Below are 26,008 nucleotides of genomic sequence, written 5' to 3'. Positions count from 1 at the left end.
CTCACTGTGTGCAGAGCACTATATTAAGCATATAAAGTATAGAATATATATAGCATATATGTAGAATATATATGATATAGAACATATATAATCTATATTCTATATGTAGGATATATATATATTCTATATTCCCTGTATATAGAATACATACATTCTTTAGAATATATAGAAGCATATATATAGAGAGAGAGAGAATATACAATGCAACAGAGTTGGTGGACACGTTCTCTGCCCACAACGAGCTTACCGTAGGTATTGAATGCCAACTCCGGGGAGAACACTATAGAAGTGCTTGGGAGGGGTCATTAGACCATCCCTAGGCAGGGCCCAGGGGCTGAATCCCGGGCGTGGGCATGGGCAGGCCCTCTTGGTGCCCTCCGCCAGACTTGGCTACACCTATGTCACTGGCCCGTGGCAATCGGTGCAAGGTCCTTTGAGATCGCTAAGACGAGGGCGCCCCGGACCCTCCGTACCTCACCCAGAGGGGTGCATGGCGCTCCAGAGACATGGCATGGGCACGGGACGGGGCGGCCTGCTCGGCCTAGCCGAGCCCCTGCTTTTCCCGTGCCCGGTCTTCCTCGGCAATGTTGCCCCCCCGCCCCTCCCACCAGCCTCCTTCCTTTCTTCTTTTCCCAACTCCCTCTCCCTTCTCAGGGCTCTGGGAGCAATCCTCTAGGAGCAGGAACCACTTTTCCCCTTTCTTCTTCTTCTTCCACTGCTTCCAGGCCCCACCTCAGGCTCCGTCCACGTGTGAGCCCAGTGGCCAGTGGCTCAGTGGAAAGAGCCCAAGCTTGGGAGTCAGAGGTGGTGGGTTCTAATCCCAGTTCTGCCACGTGTCAGCTGTGTGACTTTGGGCAAGTCACTTCAATTCTCTGTGTCTCAGTTACCTCATCTGTAAAATGGGGATTAAGACCGTGAGCCTCACATGGGACCTGATTACCCTGTATCTCCCCCAGCGCTTAGAACAGTGCTCTGCACATAGCAAGCACTTAACAAACACCAACATTATTATTACCCCAGCGTTTAGAACACATTGTAAGCACTTAGATGCCATCATCATCATCATCATCGTAATGGTGGTATTTGTTAAGCGTTTACTATGTGCAGAGCACTGTTCTAAGCACTGGGGTAGATACAGGGTAATCACGTTGTCCCACGTGAGGCTCACAGTCTTAATCCCCATTTTACAGATGAGGGAACTGAGGCACAGAGAAGTTAAGTGACTTGCCCACAGTCACACAGCTAAGTGGCAGAGCCAGGATTCGAATCCATGACCTCTGACTCCCAAGCCCGTGTTCTTTCCACTGCATCATCTTCATCCCGAATCACTCCTCGAGGCAGGAGGAGGATGAGGATGACCAAAGGCTCCTCCCGCCCCTACCAACCCAAGCTGGGAGACAGGGGCGACCAAGTACCGGCTTCATGTGACCCGCACCCCGGGGCCCGTATTTCTTTTCTTGACATTTGAACTTCTGGTTGTCCGGCCTCAGGAGGAGCGGTAGGAAGCGGGCAGAGGCCAATCTGGCTCCGGTCACTCCAAATAGACTTCATCTGAAAAAGGGAGCAAGGTGGGGTAGGGGAAGTTGAGAGCAGACCGGGAGAGGAGAGTGGGGGGAAATCAGGGGTGGGGGGAGGAGGTGTGAGGGGAAGGAGAGATTGTAGTCTGACTCTCTGTCTCTGTCTGTGTCTCTGGGTCTGGACCTGTTCCCTCCGGGAGGAGAGGATCTGGCCGTGGCTTCGCCGGGAGAGGCAGGGGGCGGGAGCGGGAAAGGACTGGCTTTAATCCTCCAGCCATTTGCGGGCGTTTTCGGGTGCCCCCCTCCCCTCGGGGACCGAGGCGGAGACGGAGGCTCCCCCTCCCCGGGGACAGCGGCTTCCCAAGGGGAGGGAGTAGGGGGACGCATCTCGAATTGCGCCGGCCGCCCCCCGCGGACGGGCGACGGGACCCCCGGCTGGCACCGGGGCCAGCCGCTCCCCTCGGCTCCGGCCCCGGGGGACCCCCGGCACCCCCTCGACACCCCGTCCCTTTGGGGGAGCGAGCCCCGACACCACCCCCGCCTCCAGCCTTCCGGATACCGGCGGACCCCCTTTTCCCCCTCCAGGGCGAGAAGGGACTCCCCAACTCCCGCAGAGCTTCGGAGCTGCTCCCAGCACTCGTCCCAGGAGGGCTTCCAGCACGATGCCAAGGTGAGAATCGAGTCCTTTCCTCCCCGCTCTCCATTCCGCTCCCTGGCTAACGTTACCATCTATTAAGCGCTTTCCTCTGGGCCAAGCACTGTACTGAGCACCGGGACAGAGACAGGGTGCAGACTCCTGCAGAGGGCCAGCCGTGCCCCTGGAAAGGGACACCCAGAGTGGACCGGGAGAGGAGAGTCGGGGCCACTGGAAGGGGTCCTTTTGCCCATCGCCCAGCACGCTCCCCGGGGAGGCAGAGCAGCTGGACGCTAAGGAGCCGTGGGGAGCGTCCAGAGGGAGAAGCCCCCCAGAGGCCATGGAGCCCACCCCAGATGGCGCCACCCTGCCCCGGTCCCCCACCAACTCCGCCACCCAGGCCAACCTCACGTCGGACGCCCCGAGCGAGTCTGGGCACATCCTGGTCACTTCCTTCCTGGGCTGCGTCCTGGCTGCGATGTGCGTGGTGGGTACAGCCGGCAACGTCTACACGCTGGTGGTCACCAACGCCTCCTTCAAGCTGGCAGGCTCCATGTCCATCTATATCGTCAATCTGGCCCTGGCCGACCTCCTGTACTTGGCCACCATCCCCTTCGTGGTCTGCACGTACTTTCTGAGGGACTGGTACTTTGGGGACCTGGGCTGCCGCATCCTCTTCAGCCTGGACCTCCTCACTATGCACGCCAGCATCTTCTTCCTCACGGCCATGAGCACCGAAAGGTACCTGGCCGTGGCGAAGCCCCTGGACAGCGTCGGCCGGTCCGGGAACTACCGGCGCGTGGTCACCTGCTCCGTGTGGCTCGTGTCCCTCCTCCTGGCCCTGCCGACCGCGGTCCTCATCGACCTCCGCACGAGCCACCTAGACGGGGCGACTAAACGCATGTGCCACCCCACCTGGCAGCTGGAAGCCTACAAGGTGTACCTCACCGTCCTCTTCCACACCTGCATCTTGGCCCCGGGCCTCGTCATCTGCTACCTGTACATCAGACTGGCCCGGACCTACTGGCGATCCCAGACCTCCGTCTTCCTCCCGGCTGAGAGGGGCAAAAGGTGTCCCCGGCAGAAGGTCCTCTACATGATCTTCGCCATCATCCTGACGTACTGGGCTTGCTTCCTCCCCTTCTGGCTCTGGCAGCTGCTCAGTATTTACTACCGAGTGCCCGGGAACGGCCACGGCAGCACCACCGTCGTCTACATTAATTTCCTGGTCACCTGCCTGGCCTACGGCAACAGCTGCATCAACCCCTTCCTGTACACCCTGCTCTCCAAGAACTACAAGGAGTACCTGCAGAGCCACCGGAGGAGGGAAACCCAGCCGTCCAGGGGGAGGGCGAAGAGGGTCTCGTCCAGGAAGTCGGTGTCATCTGGAAGCCCTGGCTACGCAGAGGCCATCGCTGTCGTGCAGATCAAGGGAACCGGTGCCCGCGCCAGCTCTCTGTGAAAGGTGAGAGAAGTGAGGGGAGGCGAAGATGGAGGCAGAGTTTTAGGCACACATCTGTACCCGCACATCAACACGTGTGTACGCACACACACGCAAGCATCGCACAGGGCAAAGTCAGTTGCCTTGGGCAAACGGTGATCTGGGCCAAGCCGTAGAAAAGACTGTCACCGAGGAAGTTGGAGGTTAGACCGAAACGGAGAGCCCAAGGCTGATTTTTAACTGTCTGGAAAGGTTATTTCAAGGAGGAGACTGACCGTGACTTCGTCTCTAAAGAGGGCAGAACAAGGAGAGAGAAACTCAGATCGCAGCATGAGGGTTTAGTTAGACCCAAGGAAGAACTTCCTGACAGAAAGGGTGATTCAACACTGCAGCAGCTTACTAAGGAAGGTGGGGGAATCTCTGCCTGAGAGATCTGAAGTGAGAGTTAATCATCCAACTAGGCTGTTTTGGGTACACTCCTACCTGGAGGCAGGGGATGGATAGGATGACCTTTGGATTCTTAACCTGTAAAATGTTGCTTTATTTTTCTCTATCTGTTTTTCTCCCAGGGGAGTTTAAGCTGGATCCTTTTTTTTTTTTAATAGGTAGTCTGATACCTGGGCTGGTTAAATTTCTTGTGCATTTTGGCAAAGCCGCCCACCCCACTATGTAGTCCTAGGCTCTCTACTCTGCATATATATCTTCATACATGTACACAATTTTTTCCTCTATTACTGGCACCACCGTCATTCTATTCTCCTCCTGGAAATAGCTGGCTAATGTGGGCGGGAAAGACCACAGCCGCTACTGAGCCAGCTACCCTGGCAACCGCCTGTCGGCCCGTGGCATTTCAGCCCAGTGTCGGCACTCTGCTGGGGCCACTTTGGCCCCAGATGGGTTTTATACATCACTCAGTCGGTACTACTTATTGAGCACTTACTGTGTGCAGAGGACTGTACTAAGTGCTTGGGAGCCTACAATACAACAGATTTGGTAGACACAACTTACCTGCCCACGACAAGCTTACAGTCTAGTGGGCGTGTACGTAAAATTCTTGCGAGCGCTTGGCAGTGGGCTGCACCCCTACCATCTACTCCCTTGTGGTTCCCACTACCTCAGCGGCAACAGAGATGGCAGGGACGAGAGAGCATGGGTGGCATCTAGAAAACCACTAGCACACGCATCATTTCCTTCAATCAGGTCCTGGGCCCTGAAATCTTCATGACTAGGATGGGTTTCGTCCTTTCGGCCTCCACGGCAACTTCTGTCATCATCTTTTTCATCAACATCATCCTTGTTGTCACTGGCACTGGGGAGGATTGGGTCTCTCAGCAGTAGGCCATTTGGGGTGTGGGTTACAGTGCTTGGCACACAGTAAGAGCTTAATAAATACTATCATTATTATTATCTGGTGGTTCAGGCTCTGGGACCTTTGGATAGGTGATACACCTGCCATAAAGAGCCAGTAAGTCTCGACCCTTCACTAAAGACTATTTTTGCCTCTGACAGACAGTGGGAAGAGGCAGAAGATTGGTTATTTTACTGCTCCCTGGCATCTCCCCCAGGATATAGCTAGTGGCAGGGTCAGAAAGGAGAAAATCACAGCAGACCTTTGAATTCCTTGTTAGTTCCTCCTGCTAAGCTTGGTTTTAGAATGGTGATTAAGAAGAACTTACTTCGTGCCCAACACTATGCTAAGTAATGGGTTGAATACAAGATGATGGAGTCTCAAAAAGGATTCACATCCTAAGAGGGAGGGAGAGCAGATATCTTACCTCCATTTTACAGATGATAAAAGTGAGGCACAGAATGGTTAAATGATTTACCCAAGGCCCCACAGCAGGGCAGTGGCAAAGTTGGGATTAGAACTCAGGTGTCCTCATTCCCAGTCCCTTGCTCTCTCGATGCCAAGCTGAGCTGCCTATTGTTTATTGTTGGCAGAGTTCAACCATTCATGCTGCCCCCCCCCTTCTTTCCCTCCCCACCTCCCATTCCCTAGGATTGTCAAGGTTTGGCTGCATAATTAGTAGGAAAGGGAGGAAGATTCCAAAATGTCCCACTGACCTGTGGAGCACAATGTTTGATTTGGACTGAGGTGAGACCCTTGGTAAGGCCAAGGATCTAATAATGTTGGTATTTGTTGGTATTTGTTAAGCGCTTACTATGTGCCGAGCACTGTTCTAAGCGCTGGGGTAGACATAGGGGAATCAGGTTGTCCCACGTGGGGCTCACAGTCTTAATCCCCATTTTACAGATGAGGGAACTGAGGCACAGAGAAGTTAAGTGACTTGCCCACAGTCACACAGCCGACAAGTGGCAGAGCTGGGATTCGAACTCATGAGCCCTGACTCCAAAGCCCGTGCTCTTTCCACTGAGCCACGCTGCTTCTGGTGATGGTCCATGGAGAGGGGATGAAGAAGGAAAGGGGAACAAAGTCTCCCCAACCCCTCTGTGACCTCTGTCTGCTTCCTGTCAGCTGCTCCTTTCTGCTGCTTCCTCACCCTGATCCTTTTGGGGACTTGGGATGGGGGGGCGGGGCACAACATAGGAAGGGCTTGGTTGCCAGCATCGTTTATCCTCTCCTAAACCCTGGTAATGAAAGATGGGGGAAGGGGCTTCTGGGCTGAGATTTTCTTCCAGGGAGAGTTGATTAGGAGCTGAGATAGAAGTAGGCAGGGTTGGGGATAGTAGGGCTGACGGGTAGGTTGGATGTCTGGAGTGGGGGAGTGGGAAAGTGGAGGAAGAGGGATCCTTTTCTTCTAAGACGGTGTCACCCTCAGAAGGGTTGACATATGGCCCGAGGGATGTGTCTGGACTTCCTGGGGCCCAGCCCCGCACCAGACCTCCAAGAAGACTTTAAACTTGGCAGTCCTAAAATAATAATGATAATGGTACTCGTTTAGCACTCACCACTTGCCAAGCACTGTTCTAAGTCCTGGGGTAGATACAAGTTAATCAGGTTGGACACCATCCCTGTCCCACATGGGGTTCACACTCTTAATCCCCTTTTTACAGATGAGGTAACTGAGGCACAGAGAAGTTAAGTGACTTTCCCAAGGTCACAGAGCAGACAAATGGCAGAGCCAGGATCCTGGAGGCTCTCCGGTTTCCAGTGAAACCCAGTGCCCAGAAGCTGATGTCTGTGATGCAGGATGGTCCGAGATAGAGAAATCATTTTAGTGAGGCCGGTTCCCAAGTAGCCATGCACAGGACAAACCGACCAGCAAGTGAAACACTCCCCCAGACGCCTTGATCCAGGGCCAAGATCATCCCCCCTTAGGCTTCAGGCATCACTCAGGGATCTGTGTAGATGACCCAGATGGGCTCAGTGGAAATCACATTGAGTTTCTGGGAGCCCTTTGGGTCATCAATGGCTGGGACAAAAGGAGGGGATTTTGCCCCCATAGGTTTCTGAGTTGGATTCCTTACCTGGCTCAACCCAGATCTCTGACAAAACCTAAGAATATCCAATTCAGGAATGAAAATGCCTATTTGTTCTTTGAAGTCTGGCCCCTCACAGTCCTTATTCCCACTCTAAAATCACTTCCCCCTTTCTCACAAATCCTACTTAATAATAATAATGATAATGTTGGTATTTGTTAAGCACTTACTATGTGCCAAGCACTGTTCTAATCAGGTTGTCCCACGTGAGGCTGACAGTCTTAATCCCCATTTTACAGAGGAGGTAACTGAGGCACTGAGAAGTGAAGTGACTTGCCCAAAGTCCCACAGCTGACAGGTAGTGGAGCTGGGATTAGAACCCATGACTTCTGACTCCTAAACCCGTGCTCTTTCCATTGAGCCATGCTACTTAGATCATGAGCCCCATGGGGGACAGGAACTCTGTCTCGCCTCATGATCTTTACTCCAATGCCTGGCATATAGGAATTGCTTAACAAGTACTATTATTATTACTACTACTACTACTAATAATGATAATTTTAAAAGTTATTTCACCTCTACTTTCAAATGAAAAGTTGGCCCATCTTTTTTGGACCAATAAACTTTCTCCAATAGGTTCTAAGAAACTTTTCTCTCCCGTTTTCCACAAACTCAATCCAAGCTTTGATTCAAGGGTCCTTGACGACGGCCTGGCTAAGATCTCAGGAAACTCTAAATGTGCCCGCCTGCTGTTTGCTTCTTCTGGGAGGGAGCTGGATCACTGAGGGCAGTGGGTGAGAAGGGATGGAAGAGAAAAATCCAGAAATGCCAGATTTTAGGGGAACAATAATGAACGTCTACTTGAAAAATTAGCAAAGGAAAAACTGCCCACTTGGCACCTGCCAATAGTATGGAAATCATGAGAAAAGAATCCTGTAGTCCTCCTATTTCATATACCTACAGTAACCCTAAATAAAATCCTAGATCATAAACCCGAGGGCAGGGATCCTGTGTCTTACTCCTGCTGTATGTTCTCAGGCACCTAGTACGGTACTTTGTGCCCAGTAGGTGCTCAGCGAATCCTGGCGACGATGACGAAAATTATTAGGTTACAGGATAAACTCATTCCAGCTGAAGAGAAAAAATTATCTTTTCCTAACTTTTCCATCAGAGTTGGCACCACCACCATCCTCCCCTTTAAGCCTGTAACCTTGGTATCATCTTTGACTCTTTCAACTCCCACTTTCGGTCTGTCACCAGATTCTGCTAGCTCTTCTTCCATGTCCAAACTACCACTGGTCTAGGCAGTTGTTATATCCCAGCTCGACTACTGCATCAGTCTCTTTGCTGATCTCCCTGCCTCCAGTCTCTCCTATCCTTACTTCACTCTCCTTTCTGGATCATTTTCTAAAACACTGTACTCCCACATGCCTCCCCCCTCCTAATAAACTTCTAATGGATGCCCATTCCTCTCTGCATCAAGCAGAAATTCCTGACTATTGGTTTTAAAGCACTCGATCAGCTCTCCCCCCCCGCCTCCTACCTTTCCACTGTCTTCTCTCACTTTGCCCCAGCTCACACTCTTCATTTTTCTCAAGGTCATCTATATGGCTCTTAGTAGAGTACCTGGCACAGACTAAATGGTTAACAAATACCATTATTGTTATTATTATTACTTCCTCTACTTGGTCTCATTTCTTCCACCCCTGCCCCCTTGCTCTCACCCACCCTCTCATCTGGAACTCCCTTCCCTTTCCATACCTAAGCAAGTCACTTAACTTCTCTGAGCCTCAGTTACTTCATCTGTAAAATGGGGATTAAGACTGTGAGCCCCATGTGGGACAACCTGTTTACCTTGTATCTACCCCAGAACTTAGAACAGTGCTTGGCACATAGTAAGAGCTTAAATACCATTATTACTATTATTATTATACCTGCCAAGCCACAGTTCTCTCCATTATCAAAGCTCTTCTCAGACCATGTCTCCAGGAGGCCATCCCCGATTAACTCTAATCTCCCCACCCTGCAACCGCCACTTTGGCCCTTTTGCCCCACCTAAGCACTTAAATTACCACAGCTTCCTAACTCTCCCTCTCTCACACACACTCACGTCTTATATACCCTATTACTTCTCCTATTTGTAATTTATATGGTTTATTGCAGTCCCCAAACGCTATATCGTACTCTCCCAAGCCCTTGGTAACATGCTCTTCACAGAGTAGGTGTTTGATAAATTCTATTAATTGATCCATTAGTTTGGGGGGTTAGTAGTATCAAGAGGGATTAATTCGATTTTTGGGGGGGGTGGTATAGTTTGTCCAGAAGATAAAAAGGGAACCTGTGCCCAGTCTGGCAGAAGGGGGCTGGATGCCGCTACTTCCTGGAGGAGACAGGTCACTGCCCTGGGGTGCAGGAGGAGGGAAAGGAGGAATTTTCCTTCCCAACCCGGGGAATCGGTGGGCGGAGGGTGGAGGGGGAGGTTAGGGGACAGCTGTAGAGCCATTCGGTGCTCACCACCTGCTCGTAGGCTGTGGGAGGAGGCTTTACCAAAGCAAACCACTTCCCACCCCCTTCTAGGACTTTCCTGGATCTCATCTTTTTTTTTTTTTTAATGGTGTTTGTTAAGCAATATGTGGCAGACACTCTATTAAGCACTGGGACAGAAACAAGCTAATCAGGTTGGACCCAGTCCTTGTCCCACATTGGGTTCACAATCTTAATCCCCACTTTACAGATGAGGTAACTGAGGCACAGAGAAGTGAAGTGACTTGCCCAGGGTCAACCATAGACAAGTGGCGGAGCCTGAATTGGAAGTCAGGTCCTCTGACTCTCAGCCCATGCCTTATCCATTAGACTACGCTGCTTCTCATCTATAAAATGGGGTCAAGATACCCATTCTCCCTTTGTCTAAGATGGTGAGCCCCATGAGGGGCAAGGACTGTGCTCGAGCTGATTCTCCTGTACCTACCCCAGTGCTTAGTTTAGTGTTTAAAATATAATAAGGGTGTGTCAGGCACTGTTCTAAGCACTGGGATAAATACAGGTTAATCAGTTGGACACAGTCCCTGTCCACAAGCACTAAGGAGAGAGGACATGATAATTCTCAAAAGACAGGACTTCCCCTTCTTTCCCAAGCGCTTAGTACAGTACTCTGTACACAAAAAGCACTTATTAAATATGACTGACTGAATGAATGCTCAACCACTGCCAACTCCTCCACTCAGCCCCTTCCTATCTTTGCATGCTTTCAAGTGCTTACTATGTGCCAAGCACTGTTCTAAGTGCTGGGTAGATATAAGTTAACCAGGTCTGACACAATCCCTGCCCTACATGGAACTCACAGTCTACATAGGAGGGAGAAAAAGTCCTGCCTCCCCATTTAGGAGTTGAGGAAACTGAGGCACTGTCCCAAGGTGACTCTGGGGTACTGATCATCTCAAGGTCAAATGCTATCTCGTGACCTCCTGAGCCAGCAGGTGGAACTTGGAAATGAGGTGGGATACCGCCCCCCACAACCGAAACTGCCAGATTGACAGCCCAAGATGGGAATACAGAAGGTGCCCCTCGCCCCTGTGCCAATCAAATTAGGTATGGAGGAGGGGGGAGGGCAGAGATTGGTAACTGAGGCCGGAAGCTGGAATGGCCCAAGAGCACAGGTGATAAATACCTGCAGCCTCTAACCTTCTGTGCAGAGGATCGAGACTTGCAGCAACCGGCTGCAGGTCGCCTCCCTCCAGAGCATGAGAAGGCCTCTCTGCCTGCACCAAGTGAGGAGCCGTGGGATAGGTGTCCCGTCCTGCTGAACGCTCGTGGGGCTGGAAGCCAGACGCTTCGCCATGGGTATGGTACAGTTAAGTGGATTTGATGCCTAAGTGGATTCCTCCCGAGTAGGACATGAACATGGTGGGAGCTAGCTGCCTCACCAAGTGCGAGTAGCACATAAGTGGATTTAATGCCTAAGTGGATGCCTCCCGAGTAGACGTGAACATGGTGGGAGCTAGCCACCACACCAAGAGCGAGTAACGCATAAGTGGGTAACGCATAAGTGGATTTAATGCATAAGTGGATTCCTCCTGAGGGGCTGCACACATGGTGGGAGCTAGACGCCTCATCACGTACAAGAAAACCATGAGTGCATTCCGTCCGGGTGGGCTCGGGTGTTCTGCCACACGCGAGTAACATAGGAGTATATTCCTCCCGGCTGGGAAGCTCTAACACCATTTTCCTCCCGAAAGGGAAGGTCGATTTGTTATGTCTAAATAACCAAATAATTCAATTCGCCCCGTGGAATAAATTTTATACGAAACTCAAGCCTTCTGTCCCCGGCCTCTCTCTCTCTCTCGCCATGCCGATTCCAAACGAACCCATTCCTAATGACCGGTGACAGGCACAGAGAGGTTAAGTGACTGGCCCAAGCTTACACAGCAGGCCAGTGGCAGAGCCAAGCTTAGAACCCAGGTACTCTTGACTTCCAGGCCTGAGTTTTATCCATGAGGCCATGCTGTTTCCTGAGAGCCTCACAGATTTCCCCTTCCCACTCCCGATGGATAGGTAGAGAAGCAGCGTGGCTTAGTGGAAAGAGCACGGGATTGGGAGCCAAAGGTCATGGGTTCTAATCCAGGCTGCGCCACTTGTCAGTTGTGTGACCTTGGGCAAGTCATTTAACTTCTCTTTGCCTCAGTTACCTCTCCTGTAAAATGGGGATGAAGAATTGTGAGCCCTACGTGGGACAACCTGATTACCTTGTATCTGCCCCAGTACTTAGAACAGTGCTTGGGACACAGTAAGTACTTAACAAATGCGAACATTATTATTATTATTATTACATGCACACCCAGACAGACACCCCTCCCTCAAGCCCCCTACACTGCTCCTCCAAACACTTTCCCCTGTCTCCCTCCCCACTTGCTCCCTGACCCTGGTCCATCCAGATCGCAGCTCCTATGGTGTCCCTCTGTCCTCCCCAAGGTGGAATGCTAGGTCCCTCCTGTGGCAGAAGCCCCTTCCCTCCGACCAGGCCAGGCCCCTCCTGCTCTGCTTCTCCCACTCTATGGGCTGCCACCCCAGGGGCAGACATTTCCTGCCTTCAGCTCTCTGGGGCTCAGTCCAACCGGTCTCGGGTGGGGAAACCCCAGGGGCCAGGGAGATGTGGACAGGCAGACAGAAAGGCAGCCTGCTTCCTGAGGGCTCCTACCCTCCTCTTCCCTCCTTTTCTCCCCTGCTAGTGTTCTTACCATGAAAGGAAGTCCTCCTGCTCTGCTGACATTCTCAGCTGGAGTGTGTGGTCAGGGAGGGCACCCCTAGCAGACGGAGGGCACCTCTGGGATCACAAGCCACGATGCTCCCTGCTCGGCTGTTTCACCATCTGCGGGGAGCTCCCCCCCCACCCGCCCCATCTTGTCCCTGTTATTTGGGACAAAAGCCAGTGACACGGAGATCTGACAGGAACCGACAGTTCCTTTAGGCTCGAAGCACTTGTTCCTTTCCAACTGACGCCAGGCTGGAATGGTACATTAGCTCATCACTGACTTCCTGACCACCCCCGGCTGCTGCTTCCCTCCCATCACAACCCCTGGTCCCCGTCTCTAGATGGGGAAGGTAGGGAGACAGACAGCCAAGCAGACGGGCAGGTGGACTGACAGACGGGAAAGTAGATAGGCAAGCGGGTAGACGGATGAGCAGACAGAAAGGTAGGCAGACAGACAAGTTTCAAGAGGGACCCATACTCTCGGGAAGAGAAGAAGTTGAGGAAGGACAACTAGGGGCTTTCAGGGAAGGAGTCTGAGAGCTGGAGGCAGGCTGGAGGAGCCGTGGGGAGAACTGGTATCCGGTGTGGGTGTTCTGCGCCAGACAGAATGGGCCTCGCCTTAACGGCAGCAGCAGAGCGGGCTGCCCAAGAGATGAGGGGGCTCAGCCTGTTGACTGCCAGGCAGGGGGGAGCCACATCCACATTCAGGCTAGAAATACCCCAAGGGAATCGGCAGCAGGGACTCGAGTAGTTTCAAGGTGGTGTTGAATCACTTCTCCCAGAGGGTTATAGGGCAAGCTTTCGATTCAACCGTTCACCAGCACTGCCGATCCAGAAAGAACTCGGGGGTCCTGGCGGTGGATGTGCCGGCAGAGGTATGGCCACTTGGTCGCCGGGCCCAACGAAACATATTCTGAGGGCTAGTTCCATCAGCTTTCTTAATCCCTCTCTTTTCCCATCTTTTTTCCCCAGTCATCTCCGGAGAACTGCCTGAGCCCAGCAGTTCTAGCGATAGTGGCAGTTGGTGTTACAGGGGTGCAGCTGCTACTGCCGAAATAGGAGGAGAGCAGCAGTAGGGTAGGGAGACCATAATCTAGGCATGACTTTGGCCAGAATTTGGGAGAAGCAGCATGGCCTAGTGGATAGAACAGAGGCTCGGGTGTCAGAAGGACCTGGGTTCTAATCACCGCTCCGCCACTTGTCCCCTGTGCGACCTCGGGCAAGGCACCTGACCTCTCCAAGCCTCGGTTTCCTCGTCTGAAAAATGGGGATTAAATACCTGTTTTCCCTCCTACTTAGATTGTGAGCGCTGTCGGGGATAATGACCGACCTGATTAGTTTGTTTTTGCACCGGAGCTTAGTACAGTGAATGGCATGTAAGAAATGCTTAATATCATTATTAATATTATTATTATTTACATCACAGAAGCTTCAACATGGACTGGGCCGGGGGTCTGGGACTCAGACCGTGAAGTCAGTCTATTTATTGAGCGTTTACTGTGTGCAGAGCACTATACTAAGTGCCAGTGAGAGTACAATACAACAGACACAATCCATGAAACGTCCTAAAAAATCAGGGTGAGGGGTGAACCGTGAATTAGCGCCACGACTGAATCTCCAGCCAATGTAGGACTGATGACAGGAGCTATTGAAGAGGTCTGGAGCAGACAGGTTTTTGGAATCCAGCAATTAATCAATCATATTTACTGAGTGCTTACTGTGTGTAGAGCACTGTACTAAGCTCTTGGGAGAGTACAGTATAACAGGGTTGGCAGATATGTCCTCTGTCCAACTGGCGGGGAAAAGCCTGGTCCTGTCAGGCAGTCTAACTAGCTGCCTCAGAAAAGCCTGCAGCATTTATAGTCCAAATCAGAGTCTGGTCATTTAGATAATGGAGTGAAAAAATATATATCCTCATTTTGCCTGGGTAAACAGCAGGGGTCTTTACATGTCCTGAAGCAATTTGCAGCCTGGCTAATGTAGGCCTGGCCTCTATTCTTCTGTGCAAATGATTAACAAGTGCTTGAGCATACTTATGGCATTAGAGTGATTTCTGAATCTTTGGTAAGTGGTGAGCAATAGCCTTGTAGAAATGAGCTTTCCTTTTCAAGAATGCCTGGGCAAGTTGGCCTCTGGTCTCTAAAGGCCAGCATGGAACCGCATCAGGTTCACTTCTGGTGATAAGTCCTCTAGATCGTAAACTCGCTGTGGGCAGGGAATGTATCTGTTTATTTTTGCCTTGTACTCTCCCAAGCACTTAGCACAGTGCTCTCCACCCAGTAAGTGCTCAATAAATACCACTGAATGAATGAATGATAATAATAATAATAGTAATTACGGTATTTGTTAAGCGCTTACTATGTGCCAGGCACTGTTCTAAGTACTGGGGTGGAAACAAATTGGGTTGGGCACAGCCCCTGTCCTACACGAGGCTCACAGTCTCAATTTCCCATTTTATAGATGAGGAAACCGAGACTCAGAAAAGTGAAATGACTGGCCCAAGGTCACACAGCAGACAAGTGGCGGAGTCGGGATTAGAACTCATGATTAGAACTCTGTCTCCCAGGCCCGTGCTCTGTCAACTACGCCGTGCTGCTTCTCAGTGAATGAGACCAGTGGTAAACTGAGGCGGGGGGGTGGGGAGCGGGGGGGCGAAGGGGAAGAGGGGGCCTGCTCTCCTTGGTCCTGAAGGAGAGAGCCTGGGGCATGGCCTGGGAGAACAGGTCTGGGCACAGGGCACATCCTCACTGTCCTGGAGGTTTGGAGGGCAGGGAGGTCGTGGGGGGCCAGGTGGATGGGACGGGGGACTGGTGTTGGGCAGACACCTACTGTGACGTCCTTGTCTTCCTCCTTCAACTCTCATTAAGTTGGATCCACCATTTCTCGTTTCCTGTCGGAAGGTCGACCCAAGGGCAGTGTCTGGAAGACGCTGAGTGTTCTCAAGTCGCCGCAGTTGCTCCTTTCCTCCCGCTCGTTGTCGGAAGTGCCCCGTCAATCTTGGGTCCCGGAGGAGCTGTTGGGGAGGGCACAGGCAGGGGAAGGGAGGCTGGCACCAAGTGCAGCCCCTGGGGCCTGGTTAATAATCAGAATGGCATTTGTTAAGCGCTTACTATGTTCCAGACACTCTACTAAGCTCCGGGGCAGATACGAGACAGTCGGATCAAACGCGGTCCCTGTCCCACATAGGACTCATGTTCTTCATCCCCATTTTACAGAGGAGGGAACTGAGTCACTTGTGACTTGCCTTGTCTGTGCTTCAATTGATCCTACTCCCTGATTGCAGAAAAAGGCACAGGAAAAAGAAATATTAGAATAGTGAAAAAGAAATATTTAACTTATCCAGGCCCATGGATAACTTCAGAAATAAATCCATACATCCTCACAGATGAGTAGAGATGTGGGAGGAAGGGGTTTAATACAGAACTGGCAGGCCCTTGCTCTCCTTCAGAATTCCTAGTGCCCACTCAGGTATTTCATCAGTTTGTTCCTGTAATATCAGGATGCTCATTCCCTATAACCAGATGTTCCCCCTGATTCCTTTTCCAGCAGTTAATTTGGAGGCCCAATCAGAATGCAAATAACATATGGTTAGTAATTTTCATCATTACAGTAATTAGTCAGTGTGTTTGTTTTAATTGTTCCTGGTTGTACTTATATTACCATGAGTGAAAGATCGGGAGACTAGAAGTGCTCTTTTAAAGCTATTATGTGCTCCTCTAGCTTTAAAAACAAAACCCCAGACTAGTAGCTTTTCCCGCCCATCAGGGAAGTGTTGTGCTGGCAGAACTCTCCATTGATATCCTGAATCTTTGAGCTCTTTTTCAAATGAAAAACAAAGACCCCCTCCCCCCAAAGCAAACAAAAAATCCCCTCAGAGAGGATAAGGACCAGGAAATTTCCCCGTGGGCATCAATCGGTGAGTCAGTGGTATTTATGGAGTGCTTACTGCGTGCAGAGCACTGTACTAAGTGGTTGGGAAGATACAATAGAGCAGGTAGACATGATCCCCGCTGTCCAGGGCTTCATGGACTAGAGAGGGAAGGTATCTGGCTCAGTAGAAGGCAGGAGAGCACCCTCCCCTTTAATCAATGGCATTATTGAGCACTTACTGTGTGCAGTACTCTGTATTAATATATTACAGTGCTCTGCACACAGTAAGCACTCAATAAATACAATTGAATTAAGCACAAGGGAGAATACAACAGCCCTAGACTGGACAAGCAGTAAATGAAATCAACATTCTTTACTACTGGTCCATAATAGTTACAGCCCTGGACAAAAAAACAGTCATAAAATCATATTGTGAAATTGTTCCTAAGGGGTCATCTGTGACTTGCGCTACCAACTCGAAAGATTTGGTAAAGTTCTAATGTGCAAATCCAGATATAAGAACTTGTAGGCGATGTACACCCGAAGTGTTCACAGATTAGGATTTCTCCCCGGAAGGGCAAAGACCTGAGAAACCTCAATGCTTTAAGTGAAGATTCCCAGAAAGGAACTACTAGAGCATGCTGTGGGAACAAACTTACAGCTTTGTTTAATAACACCAAATACAAAATGGGGGCATTGAACAGTAGGTGTCACCACCAGGAAAATTTTGTTCGAGACAAAATTTGTGTTTTTGATGTCCCTTTATGTCTGGAGTCACAGAGACAAACGAGAGCCATAGTTGAGAGCCTTGAAGACAAAGATGGCTACTTCGAAGAGTCATCAGTGCAAGCTTTCTCTTTTTTTCTCTGTCTAGATTTGTTCGTCAGCTATGAAGATGATGCAAACAGAAAGCATTGCGGCCACATGAAGAGAGTCTCTAATGGGGCGGCTACATTAGCCAACTGCTGGACCTGGTGTCCTTCTGGACTCCGGTTCTTGAGTCACAATCTTCTGGAGACCTCTGTTCTCCTCCTAGTTAGCCTGGTCCGTGGGACACTGAAGTCATGCTTTGTGCCAACCGACAGGCCCCGCTACTTGAAGTTTCACTTCCGTCTCGAGTCACCTGTCCTCTTCGGGTGTCGCTGCCCCTTCTCGGCTCCCTGACTATCCTGTCGCCTTCCATTCTCCCAAAACGTCTCGCCCAGCGGATTTTGATCTTGCCTCATCCCTGGATAAGTATGACATTCAGAGAATGATGGAACGGCTCAAGAAGTCAGATGTGGTCTCTGTTATAAGTCTGGCTCCAAGTTATACAGAAGACGGGACATTGCTAGTGCTCCTCTGGGCTGTAAACTGGTCATGGGCAGGGAACCTGCCTACCAACTCTGGTGTATTGTATTCTACCAAGTGCTTAGTAACAGTGATTTGCACACAGTGTTTAATAAATACCATTGATTGATTCTGTAGCCCATGTTTGGTCATCACCAACCATCAATAGCATTTATTGATTTCCTACTGGGTGCACAGCACTATATTATTAATGAGGATAATAATAATATTTGTTAGGTTAGTACCATGGGCCAAGCACTCTTCTGAGCGCTGGGGTAGATATAAGGCAATCAGGTTGGACATGGTCCCTGTCCCAGCTGGGGTTCACAGTCTTGATCACCATTTTTACCGATGAGGTAACTGAGGCACAGAGATGGTAAGAGAATTTGCCCAAGGTCACACAGCAGACATGTGACAGAGCCAGAATTAGAACCCACATCCTCTGACACCCAGGCCCATGTTCTCTCCACTAGGCCATGCTGCTTCTCTAAGCACTTGGGAGGATATAGAAGAGTCAGAAGGGACTGACCATGAAGTGCCCTTGAGGAGCTTGCCGTCTAGCAGGGGAGACAAGACCATAAAGGTAAGAGTGCTCTAGCCCCAAACTCTTCGACGTGTGCTTTCTGATTCTCGTCGGAACCGCTCACTCCGGATTGACGCTCTCCCATGTGCTTAGCACAGCACTTGGTACACAGTAAGGGCTCAGTGAATATGAGGGATTGATTGATTCCATATCACCCACCTGTCAGAAAAAGCAGGGCCTCATGGCTGGACTTCGCTCTGGCATATTGCTCCTCGTAGTGTAGACTCGGGCCACCAAACTGCACCTCTTAAGGTGGTGAGCCAAGGATTGTTTCTGAATTCCACCTTATCCACAGGATCCCAAAGTCATTAAGGGATTCCCATTTCTGTTGCCTTCCTTTAATGATGATGATTAAAGAGCTTAGATTTGTTCTGTTGTAAGGAGGAATTTCCAAAAGCACAATTCTTAATCCTTTCCCTCCCTACCATAGTTTATGAAATAGTTTTATATGGACTAAACTGAATCTTAAAATATGGTTCAAGTCTTTTTGGAAGACTACTCAGATGGAAAGGTGATGCTTCCCTCTTTCCCACCCCAGTAAGGGGTAAAGTAGTGTGCTTTACTGAAACAAAGTGGCCCTGGGAATCAGAGGACCTAAGTTTGAATCCTGGCTCTGTCACTTGCCTGCTCTGTGAGCTCGGACAAGTCATTTAACTTCTCATTGCCTCAGTTCTCTCACCTGTAAAATGGAATTATATACCTGTTCTCTCTCCTACTTAGACTGTGAGCCCCATAAGAGACAGGGACTGTGTTACGACCTGATTATCTTGAGTCTTCCCTAGAGCTTAGTAGAATGCTTGACATGTAGTAAGTGCTTAACAAATACTAACCATTTAGGTTGCCAGAACATTTTTTGAATTCTTTTGCCCCAGTTGTATAAGTAGCATATTGAGTGAACAGCTGCATGACCTGTTTTACCTTGGGCAACTCACTCTCTCTGTGGTCGGTTTCCCCATCTGTAAAATGGGGATATGGTGGTAAGCTCCATCTGGGACAGGAACTGTCTCCTATCTCGTAACCTCGTAGGTGGCCCCAGCCTTTAGCTCGTAATTACGACACTTAATAAATGCCATAATTATGACAGCATGCTAAAATTTGACATGCTGTAACCAGCAGCTGACCTTAGAATGAATTGGTGGTATTTTCTGTGTATTTCCTTACTCCAGAACAGTAGCTGATCTGCACAAATTTCATGACAAAAGTTTACCAGAAATTCAGACCCTCCCCCCCTCCCCCAATTCTAAATTAAACTAATTTTTAATTAGCTTTTGTCCTATTCAACAGGTGTGAGGAAATTTGAATAATTTCCCCTGGGAGCCTTTCACAGAGAATTCAGGGTTTCAACTTATGAAAGCTTGCTTTTTTTTTCCCCCTTTAATGAATGCCAACTCAAATTAAGCCCCTTACAGCACATGCGAAGAGCAATTTGCAGTTGTCAAGAATACAGCCACACTCATTTCTGCTTACTGAACTCTTTAAAGTCCAATCACTGGGCCACTTGGGTGACTCTCCTCCAAACCCTAATCTTCCTCTCTCTGGAAAAAGAAGGTCCACACTGTAGGCGGGCTTGAACTTGCCCAAGGTGTGTCAAGACTGCTCTCTCCCTGCCCCAGGACGAAACATCCGCTTCCAGACCCAAATCTGTTGCCTCACCAAAGCGTCAATTCACAAGAACTTTAGTCATCCTCTGTGAATCAAAATGGATTTCCCAACTGAGGCGGTAGTGAAGGGGATATGACGAGGCTTGAGGACGAGAAAGAATAAAAGCGGCTTAACATTCTGATATACAAAGGGTTGTGCCAATCAGAGGGGTTTTTAGAGGAAACTTTTGTGGAGAAGAAAAGGGGTCAGTTTTCAACAGGAGTCACCCATCCCTCCACCGGCCCTAAAGAAGCCTGTCAACGCTCACCCACCTAGGACCCTTTAAAGTGGGAATATGGGAAGGGTTTCAGGGCGAGAAGGGGAGAGGGGAGCTGCGTAGTGGTTGCTCAGAACTTTAACCTACAATTTCTCCCGTAGGAGCAGAGTGCTAGGGCTGAGGGTAAGCCACAGCGCCTCACCTGCAGGCCTGTCATCTCTCGGGCTAGATTCGCAGTGTGGCCTAGTGGCTAGAGCACGGGCCTGGGAGTCACAAGGACCTGGGTTATAATCCCAGCTCTGCCTCGTGCCTGCTGTGTGACCTTGGGCAAGTCACTTCACCAGCTCTATACTTCATTTCCCTCATCTGTAGAATGAGGAAATGGGGTGTTGGCCCTAGGTGGGATAGGGCTGAGTTCAGTGCATAGCATATAGGAAAGCACTTAACAAATAACACAATTATTACTATTAATTTGATCCTCCCCGTGGCTTGCCTCACATCTTGGTCTATTCCTTTCATTAGGAAGAGAAGCAGCGTGGCTTCGGGGAAAGAGCCCGGCTTGGGAGTCAGAGGTCGTGGGTTCTAATCCCGGCTCCGCCACTTGTCTGCTGTGTGACTTTGGGCAAGTCATTTAACTACTCTGTGCCTCATATTACAGTTGAGTAGTTAGTAAGACTAAGACTCTGAGCCCCACGTGGGACAACCTGATAACCTTGGATCTATTCCAGCGCTTAGAACGGTGCTCGGCCCACATTAAGTGCTTAACAAAGAAATACCGTTATTATTATTAGGTTCTACTCCTGGAAGCTAACGGATCCCGGTCCATTTTTCTTACGTTATCACTGACAGTGGTTTCCACAGCTACCCCTCCTTCCCACTCTCCGACAGTGCACGGTTTATACCCGTAACGTTCGGCTAGGGCAATGTGAGAAAGACGAACTAATTTCTTCTGCCAGCCTTTTCCTTTCAGGCAGTCAAGGAAACATCTTTCATGTACAGAATGGTGTATATACCCAAAATGTAAAGTTGTGAGTTTATTGCATATGTAACAAAAATGAACACGACCTCCTGGGTCCAGCCTACTATACAATCACTGGTTGTTTCCCCCCGCCCCCGCTGGTTCCATAACCACATTAAATAGAACTAGTATTTTTTTTTTAAATACTTTGATTTAGACATAAAATGAAACATTAGTGTACAACTTTCACAAAATAAAATCAGCAATAAAAACAGTGGGAAGAATAACAAGGATAGCAGCAATACTTAAAAATGAGACATTACAAAATAAATTAAAAAAATACATTATAAAGTGGTTGAGGAACAAAAACAAACCATTAAAAAAAAAATGATACTGTGTTTCTGGGAGACCGTCGTGCTGCGCAGCACAAGAACTCGGGACGCCGCAGACGGAGACGTCGCGGTGGGTTCTCCCAGGAGGACTCTTCCCCAAGAGCTCCTGGACACCCCCCGGCCCCGGGCGCCGTCACAAGCGTTCAGACCACGCCATCTCGCGACAAGAACCAACAGATCGCTTCTCCTTCGCAGAAATCAGAAGGGCACCGTTCACTCGCCACCCAAACATCCGTAAACAGCCTCTCGTTTCTCTCCCGTTTAGAACCCGAGCCGAGTGGTGGTTTTCCTACATCCCTGAGTCTATAGCGTAGGCTAGTGGCAGTTCGTCGGGGCAAGCGCTCGAGACCCGTTCCTAAGGAGCAGATCCCGCGGGCAGGGAAGGGCCAGGTTTTTGACCTCGGGGGAGGGCGACGAATGGGATCGCGCTTCCAGATGGTTTCAAAAATGGACTCCCTCCTCTCCAAGAGGTTACCAGGTGGAGGAACACACGGAGCTTCTATCCTTTTCCCTGCCCCTTTTTATTCTTTGGGAAGGTGCCACAAGAACCGAACCATTTCGCATGGTCGGAGTTCTTGAAGTTTCAACTCGCTAACGTTGGCCTGCGTGGGAGGAGCTAACCGGAGCTTCAACCGTTTCCCCTGAAAAGGCCGCTTATTTCGGGGGAGAATTCAACCGCGGGCTCCGACCGTGGACAAAAAAACCCATGACGCTTTGCCGAGGAACTTGAGCGTACAGTCCGGCACCCTGACACAGAAGCGAAGTACAATGGGGAAGGGGGGAGAACAGCCTGGTGGGCTAGGGCCACCTGCTAACAAGCTGCATTCGCGGCATCGCGATCTGGCTCCGACTGCACCGGTGGGAAGGAAAGCCGCCCGCCCGCCCGCCTGTCAACCCACCCGCCCACCACCCAGGTTTTGGTTGCTCTCAGGTGACACTACATGGCAAGGACATACGAGAGAGGCACACTGCTCCCAAAGTTCTTAAACTGGCTACTGGATCTCAAGGGCCGGCTCCCTCACCGCCCCCTCTTGCCAGCATGGAGGAGGTAGTCTCAAAGGCTGTTATATCTAGCAACAGAGTTTAAGAAACCTTTTAAAACGTCTGCCCTCAGTTTTTGGTCCATCTCTGTGGAACAGCTGAGGATCCTATGATACTCTTCCCGATCCCCGGGCTCAGCATTTCCCTCCCCCGGCCCTCACTGCTTCCTTTCACGTCCTAGGCCTGTGGGACATTCCCGGCCGAAGCCTGCGGGTTATCGGACGGGTGAAACTTCTAGGGGGAGCCTTGAAAGGCTCAAGGGCCGAGGTTCCTGGCAATTCGGGCTCTAGCGGGATTCTCAAGGCCAGGGACCTACAGAGAGCAGTCGGTAACCTTTCCTCCCCTAGCAGCCCCAGGGCGTAGCCTGTCCCTCACAGGACCCCATTGGTCTCGGAATGCTGTTCCACCGCTACAGCTCTCTGAAGAAGCCTACTTATCAAATCCTGTTCCACCGACTTTGGCCAAACTGTGCAAATCTCACAGAAAGATAATTTCATAGCGTGAGGGGATTCTTCACACTTCCCATGATCAAACCAGAAGAACTCTCAGGGAGAAAGACAAAGGGGAAACCACCCCAGGTTTTGGAAGAGGGGATGACTGTCCGATCACAACTGGGGAACTATACTATCCCAGCATAAAGCTATTATCGATATCTCTCTTTCTGTGTGTGTATGTGTGCGTGTGTGTCAGAGAGAGTTGAGTGACTTTAACAGAGACAAAACTGATATTCCAGGAGGTGTTTCCTAATCCATCTCAGACAATGGCTGAATTCCAAAGCTCTAGCCAGAAACTGAACAGCTGCTAAAAGTCTTGTTAGTGAATAATCCCGGACTTGCCAAGAAAGACAACAAATACCCTATATGAGCAAGACGGCTTTAACTGTACTGAAACTCCGCGGGCCATCCGATGGCTGACGTGGTCTTTCTGAAGCCTCGCCACTTGGCTAATTACGGCCTTAATCTCGTGCGAGTTAGGAGAAGTGGGCGGCACTTGCTTTGGTCTCCCTCGCTGCGGGCAGCCACTTCAGCAAAGGGTCAAGTCCTGACGTTTAACGTTGGCTTTGGGCATTAGAAAACCTGCTGGATGTAGCTTCGTGGAATCGTCTCCCCTCTGATGACAAAACCCGTTAAGATCCTTGCACTATTTTTCCAAAAGGTCGAGACTTAGTCCCTCTGGTTATCCTTTCCTCTCTCTCCCTTAGAGCTGTCTTTCGTCACACCAACGATGATTAAAAAAAGAACTTTGTTCCATTAGTTTAGCTTTTAGCAATTTCCTCATAAAAACAAAAATCTGTTACAGTTTCAAGCCTCAGGAGGGTCGCTCTGATATCAGGTAAAACAGTGGCACAGAAAAATCACAGCTTTGGGACTGGTCGTTTGGATTCGACACTGAGTTCTGTCCATTTCATTTCTCTGACGGGCACCGCTGGGTGGCGCTTTTATCGGAAAGTATTTCCAGCGGGGCGGGTGGTGGGGACAAGGGATTCCGCGGGAGAAATAAAACCGTTCCCGTGTGCAAAACAAAGTTTCAGTCAGGGCACCCCAAAGAAATCCCTCACACCTACAGTTAGAGCTGTCCTGGATTCCTTCATCTTTCCAAAGGTGAACCACTTGTTTGTTTCAAATCCAGAGCTTCCTGCTACGGCGGAATCGCCATCGACTCAATGTGCGTACGCTAGAGAGTTTTGTTTTCTGTTAGAAATTCATCGGTTATCTGACAGGTCGCTAAGGTGTGCAATTTGGAACTGCAGCTCCGGCCTGATATCCCCCGGCCGCTAAACTTGACAAGGGGCTCAGCTTTGCTTCGAGGCAGAACAGCCAGGTGTACCTGCCAGTCGCAAGTCCTCAGGAAACCAAGCTCAGTTTCTTAACTGTAGGTCGATACTCCTATAAAAGACCACAGGTCATTGACCCTATCACAATATGTGTTACAAGTCTAGCAGAATATCCTGTGTAACCAAAGCCAAATGCTGAACTTGGCTGCGTTGTATCTGGATGGGTGATGGAAAGGAGGTGAAAGGGTCTATCGTAATAAAGGAGGAAAACAGGGGTGGGAGCCACCAAAAAAGTCCCCCCAAAAAAGGAGGGGAAACAACCCCTCTCCTCTAAGCTGTCTAGTGTTCCGACGCCTCAGACAGCTTAGCAGGAGGCTCACAGAAAGCTTTAAGCTTTTGATCTGGTCCATGAGCGAGATTCCATTTCCTTCAGTTGCGCCTTCACTCCACAGCAAAGCCACAAGTCTCTTCCACAGCGGTCAGCAGCTTCTCATAGAGCTTCTCGTACGACTCGTAAGGCGGAATGTCGATCCGGTTAAAGCTAGAGCGAGGCACAAACACAGAGGGATCAGGGGCGGCGGTCGCCCGACCCGACGGATTTCGTGACAGAAGAACGGAGAAGGGCGACCGAGCTAGCCGTGGGAGGGATCGGTGAGGAGTGGTTCGGTCTCCATCGGCTCTTTCGGGAAGGAGGCCGATTCTCCGATTCCCAGTGATACGGTTTTGCATCTAATGGAGGGATTTCCCCAATCCCGCGCCTCAAACCAGACCCCAAGGTGTTCAAGCCAGCACCGGGCGGATCTAACATCGTCAATCAGATACTTCTGGGAACAGGAAAAGTCCTCCGGTTTTTACTGCATTTTAATCTCCGCTCTTTGGGTTGCTTACTCATTTCTCAGGAGATCTGCCTGTACAAGGGACACGCTTCCACATTTTAGAGGTATTCCAGCTAGCAGAGGAAAACCCCACCTTACAAATATGCCTCCATCCCCAAGACTGGAGATTGTGATGACAAGAGTGCTGGGCTGGAATGGGACTTCTGAGACAGAAACACCACCAAAAGGGTGGAAATAACCTCCAGAAGGGAAAAACCACCTTTTATAGGCAAGGGAATACAGCCACTCTCCACACATTTCTGCACATTTCACTGCAGGAGGAAGGAACCCCCCTTCTCATAACCTATCAGAAATGGAAAACTAGCTCTTGCCTAGGAGGTAAAACCTAGTAGACGTGGTTCTTCCACGACAAACGGATTTTAGCACATGGTCACTAGGGAGCAGCGTTTAGTCTCAATCTAATTTCACTTGGTCTTTTTGGGGGGCGGGGAGGGGGCTGCCTTGACGCGAGCACACCGATGTTACGTTAGGTGCGTAGTACAGTGCTCTGCACATAGTAAGTACTCTCTCAAAACCACGTTTTTGAGAACGATATCGCTGCGTCGGACAGGTCGCCCCTTCAGGGGATGCAGCCTGCGATCCATTAAAACTGCCCTTTTCATTTTTTCCTGAGTAAAGGATTGGACGATCAAACTGCAGGCGAATGAGAGGTGCCCAACCCAAATCAAGGCAGGGAGCCCGGACCCAAAGGAATCTTGGTGAAATCTCTGTTTCCCCCAGTGGGGTCTGATGACCGATCTTCAGCACGTGCTCTCTTGGGACTGGTCTCCCGCCCTCCACCCGCCGCCTCCCAAGGTGGAACAGATACATCTCTCCGGGCAGCACGGGTGTGGGCCTTACCAGGTGTGGGCCTTCGGAAGGTTGTCCGTGTTCGCATCTATCAGATGGATAGTAAACAGCCTGGGTCCTGCGGCGCCTGTAGAACCTTACAAACCGACATTCTAGTTAATGCACCTCAGAGACCAGGCAGTGACCCACAGTGGGCTTCCCGAGGCCCCCCCCGGGGACGGCAGTCACGACTTTTATGGAAAAGGTAATTGTGTGAGCTTGTGTCTGTCTCGAGACCTGGCCCTGGAGTGATGCTCC

At 50.3% G+C, this 26,008-nt stretch overlaps 2 protein-coding genes across 4 annotated transcripts in view; one reads left to right on the top strand and one right to left on the bottom strand.

Annotated features, from left to right (window-relative positions):
• The first annotated feature begins 2,074 nt into the window (after positions 1-2,074).
• On the top strand, positions 2,075-17,505 carry LOC100081607 (urotensin-2 receptor-like). The gene is made up of 2 exons (XM_001512320.3): positions 2,075-3,616; positions 16,966-17,505. Exon 1 carries the CDS (start codon positions 2,492-2,494, stop codon positions 3,611-3,613), a length of 1,122 nt encoding a protein of 373 aa, XP_001512370.2. The 5' UTR covers positions 2,075-2,491; the 3' UTR covers positions 3,614-3,616; positions 16,966-17,505.
• Positions 17,506-20,867: 3,362 nt separating this feature from the next.
• Positions 20,868-26,008, bottom strand: part of SMURF1 (SMAD specific E3 ubiquitin protein ligase 1) — an 87,293-nt gene continuing 82,152 nt past the window's right edge. For 2 of the 3 annotated variants that reach the window (XM_029056286.2, XM_029056298.2), the window contains 2 exons: positions 25,763-25,847; positions 20,868-24,567 (listed from right to left, as the gene is read on the bottom strand). In XM_029056286.2, the coding sequence (XP_028912119.1) occupies positions 24,468-24,567; positions 25,763-25,847 (185 nt within the window). In that variant the 3' untranslated portion in view covers positions 20,868-24,467. The remainder of the gene's footprint in view (positions 24,568-25,762; positions 25,848-26,008) is intronic. The other variant, XM_029056292.2, reaches the window with a different exon arrangement.

Source organism: Ornithorhynchus anatinus, chromosome 2, assembly GCF_004115215.2.
Source record: "Ornithorhynchus anatinus isolate Pmale09 chromosome 2, mOrnAna1.pri.v4, whole genome shotgun sequence".
Taxonomy (NCBI): Eukaryota; Metazoa; Chordata; class Mammalia; order Monotremata; family Ornithorhynchidae; genus Ornithorhynchus; species Ornithorhynchus anatinus.
This window is presented reverse-complemented; position numbering and strand designations above follow the sequence as displayed.

Bases quoted from the DNA above. Each gene is read 5' to 3' on its own strand.
- LOC100081607 (XM_001512320.3), top strand. From the start codon at position 2,492: ATGGAGCCCACCCCAGATGGCGCCACCCTGCCCCGGTCCCCCACCAAC.